Source organism: Barbatula barbatula (assembly GCF_947034865.1).
Source record: "Barbatula barbatula genome assembly, chromosome: 10".
Classification (NCBI taxonomy): Eukaryota; Metazoa; Chordata; class Actinopteri; order Cypriniformes; family Nemacheilidae; genus Barbatula; species Barbatula barbatula.
In genome coordinates this window covers 18,795,910-18,811,035 of record NC_136773.1, presented here as the reverse complement: position 1 = coordinate 18,811,035, position 15,126 = coordinate 18,795,910, and the positions used below count along the sequence as shown (strand labels likewise).

The window sequence follows — 15,126 nt, the reverse complement described above, 5'->3', positions numbered from 1 at the left end:
AGTAAAAACATGTTTAAAATCATTACAGGAGCCTGTTACTGCAAATCATTACAATCCATCTGTCCTTTTTGTCATTATATTTATGTACACGATCGTGTTACAAACAAAAAGTTTGCTCTGTTAAGATAACTATAGATAGAGACTATTCAAAAACTGCTCATGTTTAATACTACTCTAAGACCTTTTCATTCTTCAAACAGCACTGGACACACAAACAAATACATTAAGGAGCGATCTGGACATAAACAAAACTAATGAATTCATTATAAAGCCCATACATACATGCACCAATTAATGAACAAAGAAAATAAACAAATAGCAACATTTTCACAAATAGAGATCTTCAGAAAAGCACAAAATTGTAGGGAATTTGAATTTTTCTGATTTGTGAATCTTACAAATAAATTGTGTCTACATAACAAACTTTGTGAAAAGAAACGTGATATGCTTTGAGTACTTGCTCCTACATGCGCATGAGTGTGCAAAAAAACGTTTTTTAGGTCGCATACCACAGCACTAAAGAAACGAGCATCACTTCCTTGGTTTCACGGGATAGGAGAGTCAGTCTCCGCCCACCCGAGTGGCATATTGGTTAGAAAAAGACTCGTTTGTCTCACAGGAAGAAATTGAAAACATGAAGGAAAGCGACAGTTAGAGAATTAACCAAACTCACAACTGCGAACTTACGGACTCGGCATATTTGATCTCATGATTGGAGTAAAATGTGTTACTGTCAAAACGCAGGATGCGCGCATTACAACAAGTGAATTAAAGTCAACTGGACACAACACATTGCGCCGGATCGGGGCTTTATAGTAGGCTAACACAACCAAAACTTTACCGTTTGCAGACATGTCGGATCACAGGTCCAGCTTTCTTCACATTGGGGATATCGTGTCTCTTTATGCGGAGGGTACAGTCAATGGATTTATCAGCACTTTAGGGTACGTTGTTTCCCAATACTTATCATCTTAAAAGTTTAGTAAAAACAAGATGTGTACATTTCTTTGACATATGCTGACGTGATCACACTATTAAATACGCAACGCAGCGTTTGAATCCACTTAATGTCAAATGTTTGAAAGAAGGAAGTGCTCCGAAGCATGCAGGCCAGAGGTGCAGTGTGACAGTATTATAGCATGCAAATCTTTGAACAGGAATGCAAAAGTGGATGTTGGTTTGCAAACTACAGTTACTGCAAGTATGTAGCCCTAAAATGAAGCAAGAGAGAGTTAAGTTAAATGCTCTAGCTAACTCGCCCGAGCATGCCTGTCGAAATTATGTAACACTGTTTCAAACTTCTCTAATGCTGACTTGCCTTGAAACAAGTTGAACATTACAATACGTGTGTAGGCCTACGCATACTTGAATGCTTCTGGAAGTGTTGCAAAGGCACTTCAAATGTTCCATCTGTTTTATAGTATGCAGAACGGTAGTACTATTTCTTATGCTTCTCAACTTTAAAATGCTACCAAGATAACAGTTATTTGGTTGTTTTCGGAGGTCACCATACTTTCACACACGCGTGGAAGTGTGCATGCTCTATGTCAAAGGGAGCTGTCAGATTGCATGCTTCACCATAATTGTTGAGGTTCCTGTTCCTCTGCAATAGTTGTGTTGCGTCCTGCATTTAGTCCAGTTGTGAAAATACTTTGAAAGATCTTCTGATCTTAAACAAAGCATGCCTTTCAGGGTTCTACGAGAGTATACAAGGGGAATAGAGATAGGGTTGTTCAGAAACCAGGAAGGTATTTTGTTGTGGTGCGAGTAGCCTGGTTGGATGAAATCTGTTGGTTGATAGAACGATAATCAGCATTCATAGCGGTAAAAAATGAATACAGCGAGGTAGCGGTATGTCTTTCACACAAAACGCACATGGTGTTTTATTTAAGTTGGAAAATAAGATTTGTTTAACATGCTTCACTTGTGACAGTTTGACATTATTTAGCTTGGACAAGGCCTACTGCTCCACTTCATGTCATGAAGTAATGGAGCTGTAATTATCGTAGTTAAACACTGCAGGACAGGCTTACATTTGGTTCATGTTTAACCTAGTGTACTTCGTCACGCCTTTTGAAGATTACTAGCGTTCAAAGAGCGTAACATTCATTCATGCCAAATCAGGCAATTGCACATATCACGTTTCCAAATCAGGCTATTGCCAGATTTTATGTTGTTTTAATCCTAAAAATGCAAATCGTAGAGTTGTATTCTTAATGTACAGATATACAAAGGAAGGGGAAGTGTGCTAGCAGTCACAATTACAGCAATAAAACAATTTATCACTATGAAAATATCCATTTGTAGGCTAAGCAATCATCAAGCTTTATTTGTAGTGGGTTGGTAGCTCGCATCGTTTTAAAACGTTGCCATTTACAAGTCAAGTGTTAGACTGATACATTATTCAGTATTTGGCATTAGTTATCAAATGCATATTTTCATAGTTTAAATATGAAGATGGAGAGTTTTTAATAAATCAGTCGTGGGTAAATTACTTGCACGGTAGAATTATAAACGTTTATTTAAATTCTCAGGCAAGTGTCCTAAAGTGTCCTTAGTGATTGTAACAATTTCAGATCTAGTGTTCAGGGTGGAGTACATACTTGCCCTTCGGATTCCAACTAGCTGTATCTTGATGTTCTAGACCTGAAAGTCAGGTCCTTGCAACTTTATGTCCTCGTTTCAAGGGAATTTAAATGTCTCATGAACTGGCAGTTTTTATTGTATACTGATGTCTGACGTCTACTTATGACGTTTGTGTGTTTTTTACATTGGAGAACATCAAAATCAATAAGTAATAGGCTATTTTCTACCTTGGTTTTGAGGCCGGCTTAAGAAACGCTCATTGTTTTAGGGCGGGCCGCATTGAAAACTTGGAAGTAACACCAACAGCTATGATTGGATAACAGTTCCAAAAGATAGCAGTGTGCCCTCTGATAAGGGCTGAAACGTAATGGAATCGCAATCGCGATGTAAGACGGTGCGATTTGCTAATCGCAAGAGGCTGCGATGTGGACACGATGTGAAAAATATGAAACGCGTCTGTTCCGCTTTGAGTGGCATTCAGAAGACTGCACACTCGCTCGTATTACACTCGCTCGTCTTTGCCACGTGTTGCGAGTGGCCCGCATATAAAGCATATAAAGACAAGACGAAAACAAACCTTAAAATGCTAATTGTTTATATATTTTGTAAGACCAAAAAATCTCTAAATCTGCAACAGACCATTTATTAAGACCTAAGTGCCGAGGCTTTTTGATCTAAGACCAAACAACAAGCATAAAAGCGCTTATAAATAACGAACATGGCAACACGGCAAAAGAGCTCTGTGTGATGCAGCCTTCCGAGCATAAACACAACACAGCCCATATCAGTGGTTTAGTTTAAACTGACGGACAACACAAATCTTTAGCCGAAAAACCTATCAGTGACTTCACTTGGCGTTCGCTGGGCCTGGTGTTAATAAAAGTTGTAATTTCAGTAACAAGGACGACTTCAGTTCTGACACTTACTGGATGTTCGTTTGAATACAATAAGCTTTTATATAACAAAATCTCAGGTTAAAATTGCTTTCTTAATACATGACCCCTTTAATGATAATGATCATGAAAATCGTTCATAGACGGAGCATAGGGTCAAGTTAAAGGGATAGTTCACCCAAAAATAACATTCATTATTCATTATACCCTCATGTCATTTATAACCCCTATTTGAATAATTCTTTGTTTCGGAACATGGAAGAAGATATCATCAGAAATGTCTCCGGTTTTGAGTCCATACAATGGAAGTCAATGGTGGCAAATGTTCTTAGGTTACCAACAAAGAAGAAAGTCATAGAGATTTGGAATGACCTGAGTTTCAGTAAATGATGAAAAAAGAAGTTCCTTTTTTAAAAAGATTTTTAACGCCATTTTAACGGTAACTTGACGTTTTATAAATGGTTGATACATAATTTCATTAAAGAAAGATTTGCATGTAGTTGTAATGCAAATAAAACATTGCAGTGATTCCCATCAAGCTTATAGCATTATCGATGTATTATTTAAATTGAAATGTATTTTACAGTTTTTTGATAAACAAAAATCATTTTAGAAAGTACATAAAAACATGTTTAATGATTCGCAGTGATAAGCAATGTTACAGAGTTGTCATTTAAGCTGTTGTGTACGATTTCACATCATCATTTTCGATTGACGTGATTTTATTTCTGCCTATAAATTAACCTACAATTTTATGTTTCAAGATGGCACTAGAAAAGTGATGTATTGCAACTTTAAAAATAAAATGTAATTACAGCAGTGTCATTTTGCTGAGCAGCTTTCATTTAAGGGACCTCGTGTGCTGAAATGGCCTGTAACGGTCCACCCACCTTCCTCCGGTCAGAACTTCTGTTGCTTCAAATATTTTTTACAGATGACTGTGTACACAAGATAGCTAAACTGAGACGTGCTATCATTAAGAAAACCATGTACTCTCCCTGATAAGTAAAAGCCTATTATTAGTTTTAACAATAACAGTGGAGGAAGCAAGGGTGTTAGTATGTTTATCAGGCCTCCAAAAGAACAGCTGTTTCCTTCATTATCTGAAAGTTGTTCTAAGGCTCATTGTGTTTATTGATGGTGACTTTAATTAAACATCCAATCACTGATTGCTAGTAGTAAACGTAAATCGTTTTCTAAAAACAATCGCTCAACTAATAACACCCTGTAACACGGATGTTGCAAAATCATTTTGAGAGGGGCAGTTTAATAATACACAATAATAATATAAATATGTCTTTTAATAACATATATGACATTATATTTACAAATGATTAAACCAATTTGCCTGTTTGTGACGTTTGAACGTCATTTCTTACTTTAAAAACCAATCTAAACGGCTTCTCCTCGGGGAAGGAATTCGTTAAAAATTTAGCTAATAATTGTTTCAAATTCACATTTTATGTCCAGGTTCTTTCTCACGTGGCAAGTAGCCGAGTAATAAGCGGGATGATGTACAACAGCAGGTCCTGATCACATATCATGTGTATCTGCTGGGAATCAAAACCACGACCTTCCTGCAGGAACATGCTAGCAACTGTGTGAATTCTAAATGTGTGACCTTTATTCCTTCAATGTAAAATCAAATAAGCTGTGACGTTTTCTCTGCAGGTTGGTGGATGACAGATGTGTGGTGCAACCTGAGGCCGGAGATCTTGCTAACCCGCCCAAGAAATTCAGAGGTGAGTCTCATAAGTTTCATTACAACAATGGCTGGTGCGTCAGCCACTTTGGCACTTTACGGCTTCCGTACTTATGCTACAAACAAAACAACAAATCGCAAAACAAACAACAAATCTAAAAGCCAAAAAACGAATCCCAAATCACAATTACAAATCTGAAAACGCAACACCAAATCTGAAAACACATTAACAAACCATAAAACACAACGAAAAATCCGGAAACAAAATAACAAATCAGAAAACACAACGACAAATCCGGAAACAAAATAACAAATCAGAAAACACAACGACAAGTCAGAAAACACAACGACAAGTCGGTCAAACCGGAAAAGGTAGGTCTTTTGTGTGACCGGGGTAGTTACTGCTGATTGGACGGAACCCCTGTCAATCAAGATAAACAGGAAGTACAGTTCTGTAGCTAGCGGTACAGAATAACAAGAAGAAGTAGCTGGCGCCAGTGTACACAAATATATAATGTACTGTCCTTATTGTGGGTTCAAATTTGGTGTTTTGCATCTGCTCTGAAAGCATTCCGGACATCGATTAATAGGGAATCGTTTTTTCGTCTGAATAAACCTGCATTCTTCAGGTGTCTTTTAAGAGAGTGCAAGCTGATCTTAATATCATGATATGTTAGAAGCATATCTAGAATCACACCATATGAATGTCCTTCTTGAAAGTAGTGCTGAACAAACTCCATTTCTTTCTATGAAAACACACACCTGACTGTTTATCTCGATTGACAGGGGTTCCGTCCAATTAGCAGTAACTACCCCGGTCACACAAAAGACCTACCTTTTCCGGTTTGACTGAATTGTCGTTGTGTTTTCTGATTTGTTATTTTGTTTCCGGAATTGTTGTTGCGCTTTATGGTTTGTTAATGTGTTTTCAGATTTGGTGTTGCGTTTTCAGATTTGTAATTGTGATTTGGGATTTGTTTTTTGGCTTTTAGATTTGTTGTTTGTTTTGCGATTTGTTGTTTTGTTTGGCACTTTACGGCTTCCGTACATAAGCTTCCTGTGTTTCTTCACACCTGCTTGGATGCTGATTAATAATTGGGGCTGTGAACAGAAACAGACTCCAACTCTGCTGCTCCGCTCGGGGATAAGCAGCTTGTCTTAGGTTTTATAGTGAAATCTCAGCAGGGTTTCTGGGTGTTGCCTAATGACTACAGTAGTAAACTGAGGCTTGTTAATCAGTGTTCTTCCTCAAAAGCCACTTGGAGGATGCTACAATAGCACACTGTAAACTCTCTTTTCCTCTTTGTGCCGTGGGCTCTGTGGAAGCATTTACAGTAGCTTTAAATGGATATTTTCGGTTAAATACTAATCCAAGCATCCTATGCTTTTAAATGGATGTTGTGGTGAATTTGTATTTTAAAGGGGTCGCATTACATGGCAAAAACAAATATTAGCGTTTGTTTTAGATGTAATGCAATGTGTACATACGATTTAAGGTTAAAAAAAGCTGTATTTTCCACATACCGTGCATGTTTATATCGCGTCTCTGAAACGCACTAAATTTTTACAAAGCACATCAGTCTGAAAAGCGAGTTTTGCTATGATTGGCCAGTTAACCAGTGCATAGTGATTGGTTGAATACTGCAAGCGAGTGATGGAAATGTAACAACCCTTACCATATTTGGAACATCTGGTCCCAAAGCAATTGTACTGACAGATACGCCCAACTTAATTGCGTAAACATTAGGGCGGTCTTAGTCAAATCAAACCACGAACTGATGTAGATTTGTGGGGGTGTGGTTACACGAAGCATTTCAGGCAGGTCTGGGTGAGCATTCGCTTTTATATAGAATGCATCTTTTCTTCTGACTCTTTCATTTTAGCAAGTTTACGTGTCTAATACACGCATGGGCAACTCATGCAGTTTACACACCAAAGACACAGAAAAACATGTATTCGCACCATATGACTTCACAACGGGTTGCACAAATAACTTGATGGTTGACTAGCGTGACCCATCCTTAACCTACGACATGACCATGAAATGTGCCTGAGCAAACAAGTCCACTTAGTGGTGTGACCTTTTTTTCGAAATGGTATCATTGCACCTTTACTTGTTTATGACAGGAGAGTTGTAAAAGTGGAAACGTTGTTTCATTCTATTCCCATCTGTATAATATCTTTGGCTATACTGTATTACAGTATTAAAATGTTAATCCAGATGTGATCCATTAGACTTAATTTGTAAGTGCTGTAATGTGATTTTTGTTTGTTTTCGCAAATGTTTTATTTTAATTATTAGATTACATTATGCTTTTCTGTGGTAATTGACATTACATAACCCAGATACTGTAGAGCCGATCGTTCTTTAATGTTTTTGATTAAACTGCAAAAGAAATAAATGTACACAAGTTAGTATAATTTCTTTACCACAAGGCCAATGAACCTTAGCTTACACAGTATAATTGTAAGTGACAGCTCTTACTCTTTAGGCTAATGAGATGTTTGAGAAAGCATATTTGAGTCCTCTCCAATCTGTGTTGTTTGCATATTTTTGCTGAAGGGGATTCATACGCCTATTGGTTTCGCTGAAATAAAATGACATGCTTGCATTTGTCATTGCTGTGCTTTTCTACAGTGACTCAAGAGACGGACAATCGATTCAAATGAATAGTCTTTATATGTCACGTATTTTCTACTATTTGCAAAAGCAAAATGGTTGTCATGAATCTGATAACATTTAGCAGCTAATACATTTTTCTTTCTGTTCTCCAGATTGTCTCTTCAAGGTTTGTCCTATGAACAGGTATTCAGCCCAGAGACAGTTCTGGAAAGCAAAACAAGGGAAACATGGGAACAACTCACAGGGAGATCTCTTTAAGAAACTACAGGTACCCTCACAAAACTGAAGCGTTTTAGCTTTTATTTTGGCTTGTTGTAATTTACTTTCCTGTACGCATTTTCCAGCATGCAGCAGAACTGGAGCAGAAACAAAATGACACTGAGAACAAGAAATTGCTGGGGGAAGTTGTTAAGTACAGCAGAGTCATACAGGTGCAGCAAACTTCCCTTTCCTTATCACCAAATGTTTGTTTTTTAAACGCTTTTGTATCCTTGACGTCTATAACATTATGTTTATTTTTACACTGTTGCCAAGGTTGTGTGCTGCTCCAGCGCTCTCACACTATTGGACTGGTCACTTGAACCTGTTTGTCAATGAACTTTAACAAAAACGTGGTTTTAAATATTATTCTTACCCATCTTATTGGATGTTGCACATTGGAGTTGGTTTTTTTTGTGATGCGGTGGTGAAGGTAGTCACGCATTGCCAGACCTTTATACAATTCATGTAGTCTGGTCCATGTTTCAGCATTATCTGCCCACAGGATGTCTCTGCCTCACCTTACAGACACTTCACAACTGTTTTTTATTGTTTACATTACACTTGGTTGGCAAATATGAATTTGGATACAACCCTGAGAGCACAGTAGAATATGCAGGTGCCATAAACCCTTGCCAATCTTGGCAGGGAAATTGGTAAATATCTAGTTATTCCTTGAAAACACCGATTGAACCAGAATACAGTATTTGCTGTTGCAGTCTTTAAACAAGTCTTAAATCCATTTTGTGTTATTTCTTACATATTGTCCTTTCCAATTTCAGCTTTTACATATAAAGAGTAATAAGTACCTGACGGTGAATAAACGTCTGCCAGCTCTGCTTGAGAAGAACGCCATGCGTGTGTCTCTGGATCCCTCAGGAAACGAGGGCTCCTGGTTCTATATACAGCCTTTCTGGAAGCTACGCAGTGAAGGGGACAATGTAGGCATCGCTCCACTAACCCAGTTTATTTTTTAACATTCACTCTTTTTAAAGATTTTTGAACAAAAAAAACTCATCATAGAATTAACTTTGTTCTTTTGTATTAATGCATTTGGTCTTTTCTCTTATTTTCATCTCAGCAAACAAAGTGTGAAGGTATATAACCTGTTTGAAGCATGTGAAGTGTGTTTATATGGAAATGTATGTGCGCACAAATTAATATGCTTCTGTTACATGCATGTATAATGCAACTCTAACAACCTGCTGCACAATTGTGTATGATATTGTGAATTCAAGTCAAAGTTATTATAATTTAAATAATATTCAAACTTTCCGTGGATGGTTAATCCTATTATTTATAGAAAGAATTGAATTATATAAACACACATTCTTTCCTTCACTGTGTCATGACTTCACCATGATTTTACATTTCCCCAGCATGAAATTAATCTGATATATGTAGGGCAAGGATTGTATTGTGCTAAATCATTATATAGCCCTCTTTTTATTCCTAGGGTGTAGTAAAGACTGACCTACAGGTTTAGGGTATCTAAAACATCAGTTTACAAGCTATGTCACATGATGTGACGTCATTATGTTTCCTATATCATGCAACAACAATATACTGTATAATCGGTATCCAGTATTAAATATATTTGTGTGTGTCCGTCTCTTTCGATAGGTGGTGGTTGGAGATAAAGTAGTATTGATGCCTGTCAATGCAGGACAGCCTCTCCATGCCAGCAACATTGAACTTCTGGATAACCGTGGTTGCAAAGAGGTTAGGCACCTCTCCTTCTCAAGACCAGCATTAATGAAATCACACAAGAAGTCAGATCTTGTTCCTGTAGCTTAAGTGATGGTGATGATCTTTATGATCTGACAGGTTAACGCTTTGAACTGCAACACCAATTGGAAGGTCACTCTCTTCATGAAATTCAGTGAATACAGAGATGATGTCCTAAAAGGGGTGAGTTGTTTTGTTTCAGCATGACTCTGTTTGTTATGTGGGGATGATCAATAATGCTTTGGTCAGTGTGTTTAATATAGACTGTGGGTCTGTTTTATTTAACTTACTTAGGGAGATGTGGTGAGATTGTTTCATGCCGAGCAAGAAAAGTTTCTTACTTGTGACGAATACAAGAAGCAGCAGTACGTCTTTTTACGAACTACTCTCCGCCAGTCAGCAACCTCCGCTACCAGCTCAAAAGCACTCTGGGAAATAGAGGTAAAGTTCCTTTACAAGCATCGGAAAATTTGAATGTATTTGAAAGCTTTATGCCATTTACTGTTAAAAAAAATAAATTTCACAATTTATTTGACTGATTTTTCACATAAAATGTGAAAAAATTTTTTTTTACTGGTTTTACGGATTGAAATGCTGTAAAAACCGTACATTTACTGAAAAAGACTATAAAAAAACTACACTCGAAAACATAATTTTACAGGGGAAATATTTTTTATCCATCCATCCATCCATTTTCTTCCGCTTATCCGGGGCCGGGTCGCAGGGGCAGCAGTCTAAGCAAAGATGCCCAGACATCCCTCACCCTAGACACTTCCTCTAGCTCTTCCGGGGGGACACCGAGGCGTTCCCAGGCCAGCCGGGAGACATAGTCCCACCAGCGTGTCCTAGGTCTTCCCCGGGGTCTCCTCCCGGTCGGACGGGCCTGGAATACCTTCCGGTGAAGGCGTCCGGTAGGCATCCGGAACAGATGCCCAAGCCACCTCAGCTGACCCCTGTCGATGTGGAGGAGCAGCGGCTCTACTCCGAGCTCCTCCCGGGTGACCGAGCTTCTCACCCTATCTCTAAGGGATCGCCCAGCCACCCTGCGGAGGAAGCTCATTTCGGCCGCCTGTATCCGGGATCTTGTCCTTTCGGTCATGACCCAAAGCTCATGACCATAGGTGAGAGTAGGAACGTAGATTGACCGGTAAATTGAGAGCTTCGCCTTGCGGCTCAGCTCTTTCTTCACCACGACAGACTGGTACATCGACCGCATTACTGCAGAAGCTGCACCGATCCGTCTGTCAATCTCCCGTTCCATCCTTCCCTCACTCGTGAACAAGACCCCGAGATACTTAAACTCCTCCACTTGAGGCAGGAACTCTCCACCAACCTGAAGTGGGCAAGCCACCCTTTTCCGACTGAGGACCATGGCCTCGGATTTGGAGGTACTGATTTTCATTCCAGCTGCTTCACACTCGGCTGTAAACCATCCCAGTGCATGCTGAAGGTCCTGGTCTGAAGGGGCCAACACGACAACATCATCCGCAAATAGCAGAGACGAGATCGTGTGACCCCCCAACCTGACACCCTCCGGCCCCTGGCCGCGCCTAGAAATTCTGTCCATAAAAATTACGAACAGAACCGGCGACAAAGGGCAGCCCTGCCGGAGTCCGACATGCACTGGGAACAAGTCCGACTTACTGCCGGCAATGCGAACCAAGCTCCTGCTTCGGCCGTACAGGGACCTGACAGCCCTTAGTAAAGGACCACAGACCCCATACTCCCGAAACACCCTCCACAGGATGCTGCGAGGGACACAGTCGAATGCCTTCTCCAAATCCACAAAACACATGTGGATTGGTTGGGCAAACTCCCATGAACCCTCCAGCACTCTGTAGAGGGTATAGAGCTGGTCCAGCGTTCCACGGCCCGGACGAAAACCACACTGTTCCTCCTGAATCCGAGGTTCTACTATCGGACGTATTCACCCTGGCATAGACTTTCCCGGGAAGGCTGAGAAGTGTGATCCCCCTATAGTTGGAACACACCCTCCGGTCCCCCTTCTTAAAAAGAGGGACCACCACCCCGGTCTGCCATCCCAGAGGCACTGTCCCCGACCGCCACGCGATGCTGCAGAGGCGTGTCAGCCAAGACAGCCCCACAACATCCAGAGACTTGAGGTACTCAGGGCGAATCTCATCCAGCCCCGGAGCCTTGCCACCGAGGAGTTTCTTGACTACCTCAGTGACTAAAAATATTTGTTATTTTACAGTTTATTTCTGGCGCCCCAGCTGACCCCCATAATGGCCAGAAAAGTTCCGTTTTTAACAAGATTTTTACAGTTTATTTTTTAAATAGGGTCAAACATGTTAAAAATGACAGAAAAATAGAAATTTGACAAGAAAAACTTAAAACATATTTTTTATTATATTTCTTTATGTCCTGTCATTTTACAGGGAAACCTGTTATTTTATGGTATATATTTCTGTCACTCCACCTGACAGAAAATTTCGGTGTTTTTTTCCCGTTGTTTTTACAGTGTACTTAACATTTATTTTGTTTCATTTTTATTGCAGTAGAAATAAATGATCGATCATAATGAAATTACATGCATACATTTAAGTGCTGTTAAACTAAACTGTGATATTTATAAAAATTTAGCATGATGGAGAAATACAAATATGTTTCTTATATGAGGTGTCATGCTATGTTGAGATAATGTGCCATGTTCTTCAGGTGGTGCACTATGACCCCTGCAGGGGAGGAGCAGGTCAGTGGAACAGTCTCTTCCGCTTCAAACACCTTGCCACGGGACACTATCTTGCTGCAGAGGTATTCTTGCTATTTTTACAGTTTATTCCCTAACTGTCTTCCGTTTCCCTCTTTCTACATATTTGTAAATGGGGTTTAGGTGTAAATAGGTTGTGATTTTGGTTTCCGTTTGACACCGTGAAGCTTGTGTAAAAGCCTGTGGTTATATTCATTTGCAGGCCGGGCGTGTATTCTCCCAGCATTAGTATTTCCTAGAGAAAACTCACCAGCCTGTCACTCAAACGTTGTAGTCAGGTTTTGGCAAGATAAAGCGTGCAATAGAAAAGCCTGTTTTTCTCTCTTTTTTGTGAAAAAATGTAAGTTTGCTGCCTAAATATAAACAGGAAATCCATTTTCTTTTGGATTTTTGAATAAATACATGTAAAGTTTTGTGGTATCTCGTTTTTAGAAGAGAATTGAGTAAAGTAGGGAATGGGCTGCAGGGGGCAGTGTCCTCAACGATATTGTCACAGTGGTCCGCTGTGCACATACAGCGGGATCATTGTCTGTGAAACAACACTAAAAGAAGCTGTGTTTGTGTGTGTTGTGTGTGTACACTCTTGACTTTATTTCAGGTAAATCCTGATTTTAAGGACAATAGTATCGACTTCAAACATGAGGTAAGTCAGGCTTCATTTGGATGCCACACTATGCATTTTTCACTGGGGTTGAAATGTCAGAGTCATAAATTCGGCCTACATAGATTATATCTCCGCAGAAGAAGAACTTTTGTGCAGATTTCCATAGAAGTCAAGTCTTTCACAGTCATTTACACCAACCACCCCTATATGTAAATGTTTTCTACTTTCCTTGGAAAACGTTCTCTGGAATTGTGGCCTGTGTGTTTAAATATGGCTACATTTGAAAAAAATGTTTATTTTTATTGTGCATTCCAATTAATATCAATCAAACTGCAGTTGGTATGTTTTGCCATAATAACAAGAAATTACAGCTAATTAACACAATAAAACAAAATAAAAACATTATTTTTGAACAATTATCTCATTTTGGAGCCAAACTCTTCATTTGTTCTTCCCCATGGGTTTTGTCACATATCTAATTCAAAAACTTCAGTTCAGTGATGTGTTTAAGCTTTGGGAAACGAGAAAAAGAAAATAAAACACGATTCAGAACTGATTATGTACATCTCTCATGTGTTTGTTTGCGTATGAAAATGTGTCACTATCATCTGTGGTTTGGGACTTTGGTCTAAACACACATCGTATTGTGAGGTTGTTGGTGACTCCCAGCCCTAATGAATAGATTGTATTTTTGTCTTCAGCAATTGCATTAAAGCAGGTTTGTATCTTACTGAAGTAAACCGAGCCCGTTCTGTCTCAGCCACACAGCACTGCGTATTGGCTTCTCGGCCTGAGCCCAATTCTCCTGCACAACTTTAATATTACGTAATGCATTCCCCCCCTCTCTCCCCCGCTGCAACAGACAGATTTGCACATGTCCCGTCCTCCACCTCTTGTTTCTCTTTTTTTCGAGCCGGTATCTCTCGGCGCACCTTTCCGCTGTATTAGTATTCCGCTTCCAGAGCCTCGCAGATATGCACATGCCTGTTCACGCGCACACACACAAAGCAGGCTCCTTACATAATGTCTGAATCTGGGGGTGCCCCGTGAGAGTAAGGCAGACGTGCTGTCTGCTTCGCTGGAAGTGTGAGTCAGAAGAGCTGCAGAGAGAGTCAAAGCAGAGGAGAATTTATAATGCCGTTCTCCAAATAGCCCTCCATCAAAAAGCTCGGGTGAAAACAGTCTGTACCACAGACGCAGTCCTGCATAATATCCAAACTGTAGATGACCTCAGGATTTTTCAGTGAACACTTTTTAGGGTCTACAGAAGCTGCGGGTATTATAGGAGTATTATTAACATTTTAAGTTAAAATTTTCCATCCTTGACTTGCTGGTGATTGCAATGAAACATCACTTGTCCGTAAATCAATGTGGGGCAAGGATAATAGTTAAATACACAAAAAAGCTACCCCTACGAAAATCTTTTTGCTACATTAACTGTAGTCATGGGAACGAACCCATGACTTTGGCTTTGCTAGCGGCATTCTCTTAGCACCGAGCAAGCAGGAAAGCTCTGTATACAAAAGTACACATTTCGAAATCAAAAACAAACCATGTAATTTGGTTAGCTTGCATGTGTTACTCACAGTAATGTGACCTTGCCTTGTCTCTCTGGGCAAACTTTAGACCGAGACTGACACCATGTACAATAAGAAGAAGTGGCAGGCCGAGAAGATCCCCTACATTCTTGTTGCGGTGCCCCATGGCAACGACATCGCCTCTCTGTTTGAACTGGATGCTACAACCTTACAGAGAGCAGACTGCCTGGTGCCCAGGTTAGTGCCCGTCTGAAAATAACCTTTCATAAGGGAAAACCAAATGTCACTACATTTGCATGTGCTTTTATTCAAAGCGACTTACAAATGAGGAACACTGTATGTGATTCAAGCTAAGGGGACAGTATGAATGGTTCTGTGTTAATGGTTGTAGAACAAGTACCCACAAGGGGTTCAAGTGCTCAAGTCGCCTTTTAAAATCAGCCATTTTGATTTTAAAATGTAC

General features: G+C 39.7%; 1 protein-coding gene across 1 annotated transcript in view; it reads left to right on the top strand.

Annotated features, from left to right (window-relative positions):
* Positions 1-547: 547 nt before the first annotated feature.
* itpr2 (inositol 1,4,5-trisphosphate receptor, type 2) overlaps positions 548-15,126 on the top strand; it is a 58,281-nt gene continuing 43,702 nt past the window's right edge. Inside the window, exons 1-11 of the mRNA XM_079465894.1 lie at positions 548-944; positions 5,151-5,221; positions 7,957-8,072; positions 8,149-8,235; positions 8,845-9,003; positions 9,686-9,784; positions 9,890-9,973; positions 10,085-10,231; positions 12,470-12,565; positions 13,120-13,164; positions 14,752-14,900. Of these exons, the coding sequence (XP_079322020.1) occupies positions 853-944; positions 5,151-5,221; positions 7,957-8,072; positions 8,149-8,235; positions 8,845-9,003; positions 9,686-9,784; positions 9,890-9,973; positions 10,085-10,231; positions 12,470-12,565; positions 13,120-13,164; positions 14,752-14,900 (1,145 nt within the window). The 5' untranslated portion in view covers positions 548-852. The remainder of the gene's footprint in view (positions 945-5,150; positions 5,222-7,956; positions 8,073-8,148; positions 8,236-8,844; positions 9,004-9,685; positions 9,785-9,889; positions 9,974-10,084; positions 10,232-12,469; positions 12,566-13,119; positions 13,165-14,751; positions 14,901-15,126) is intronic.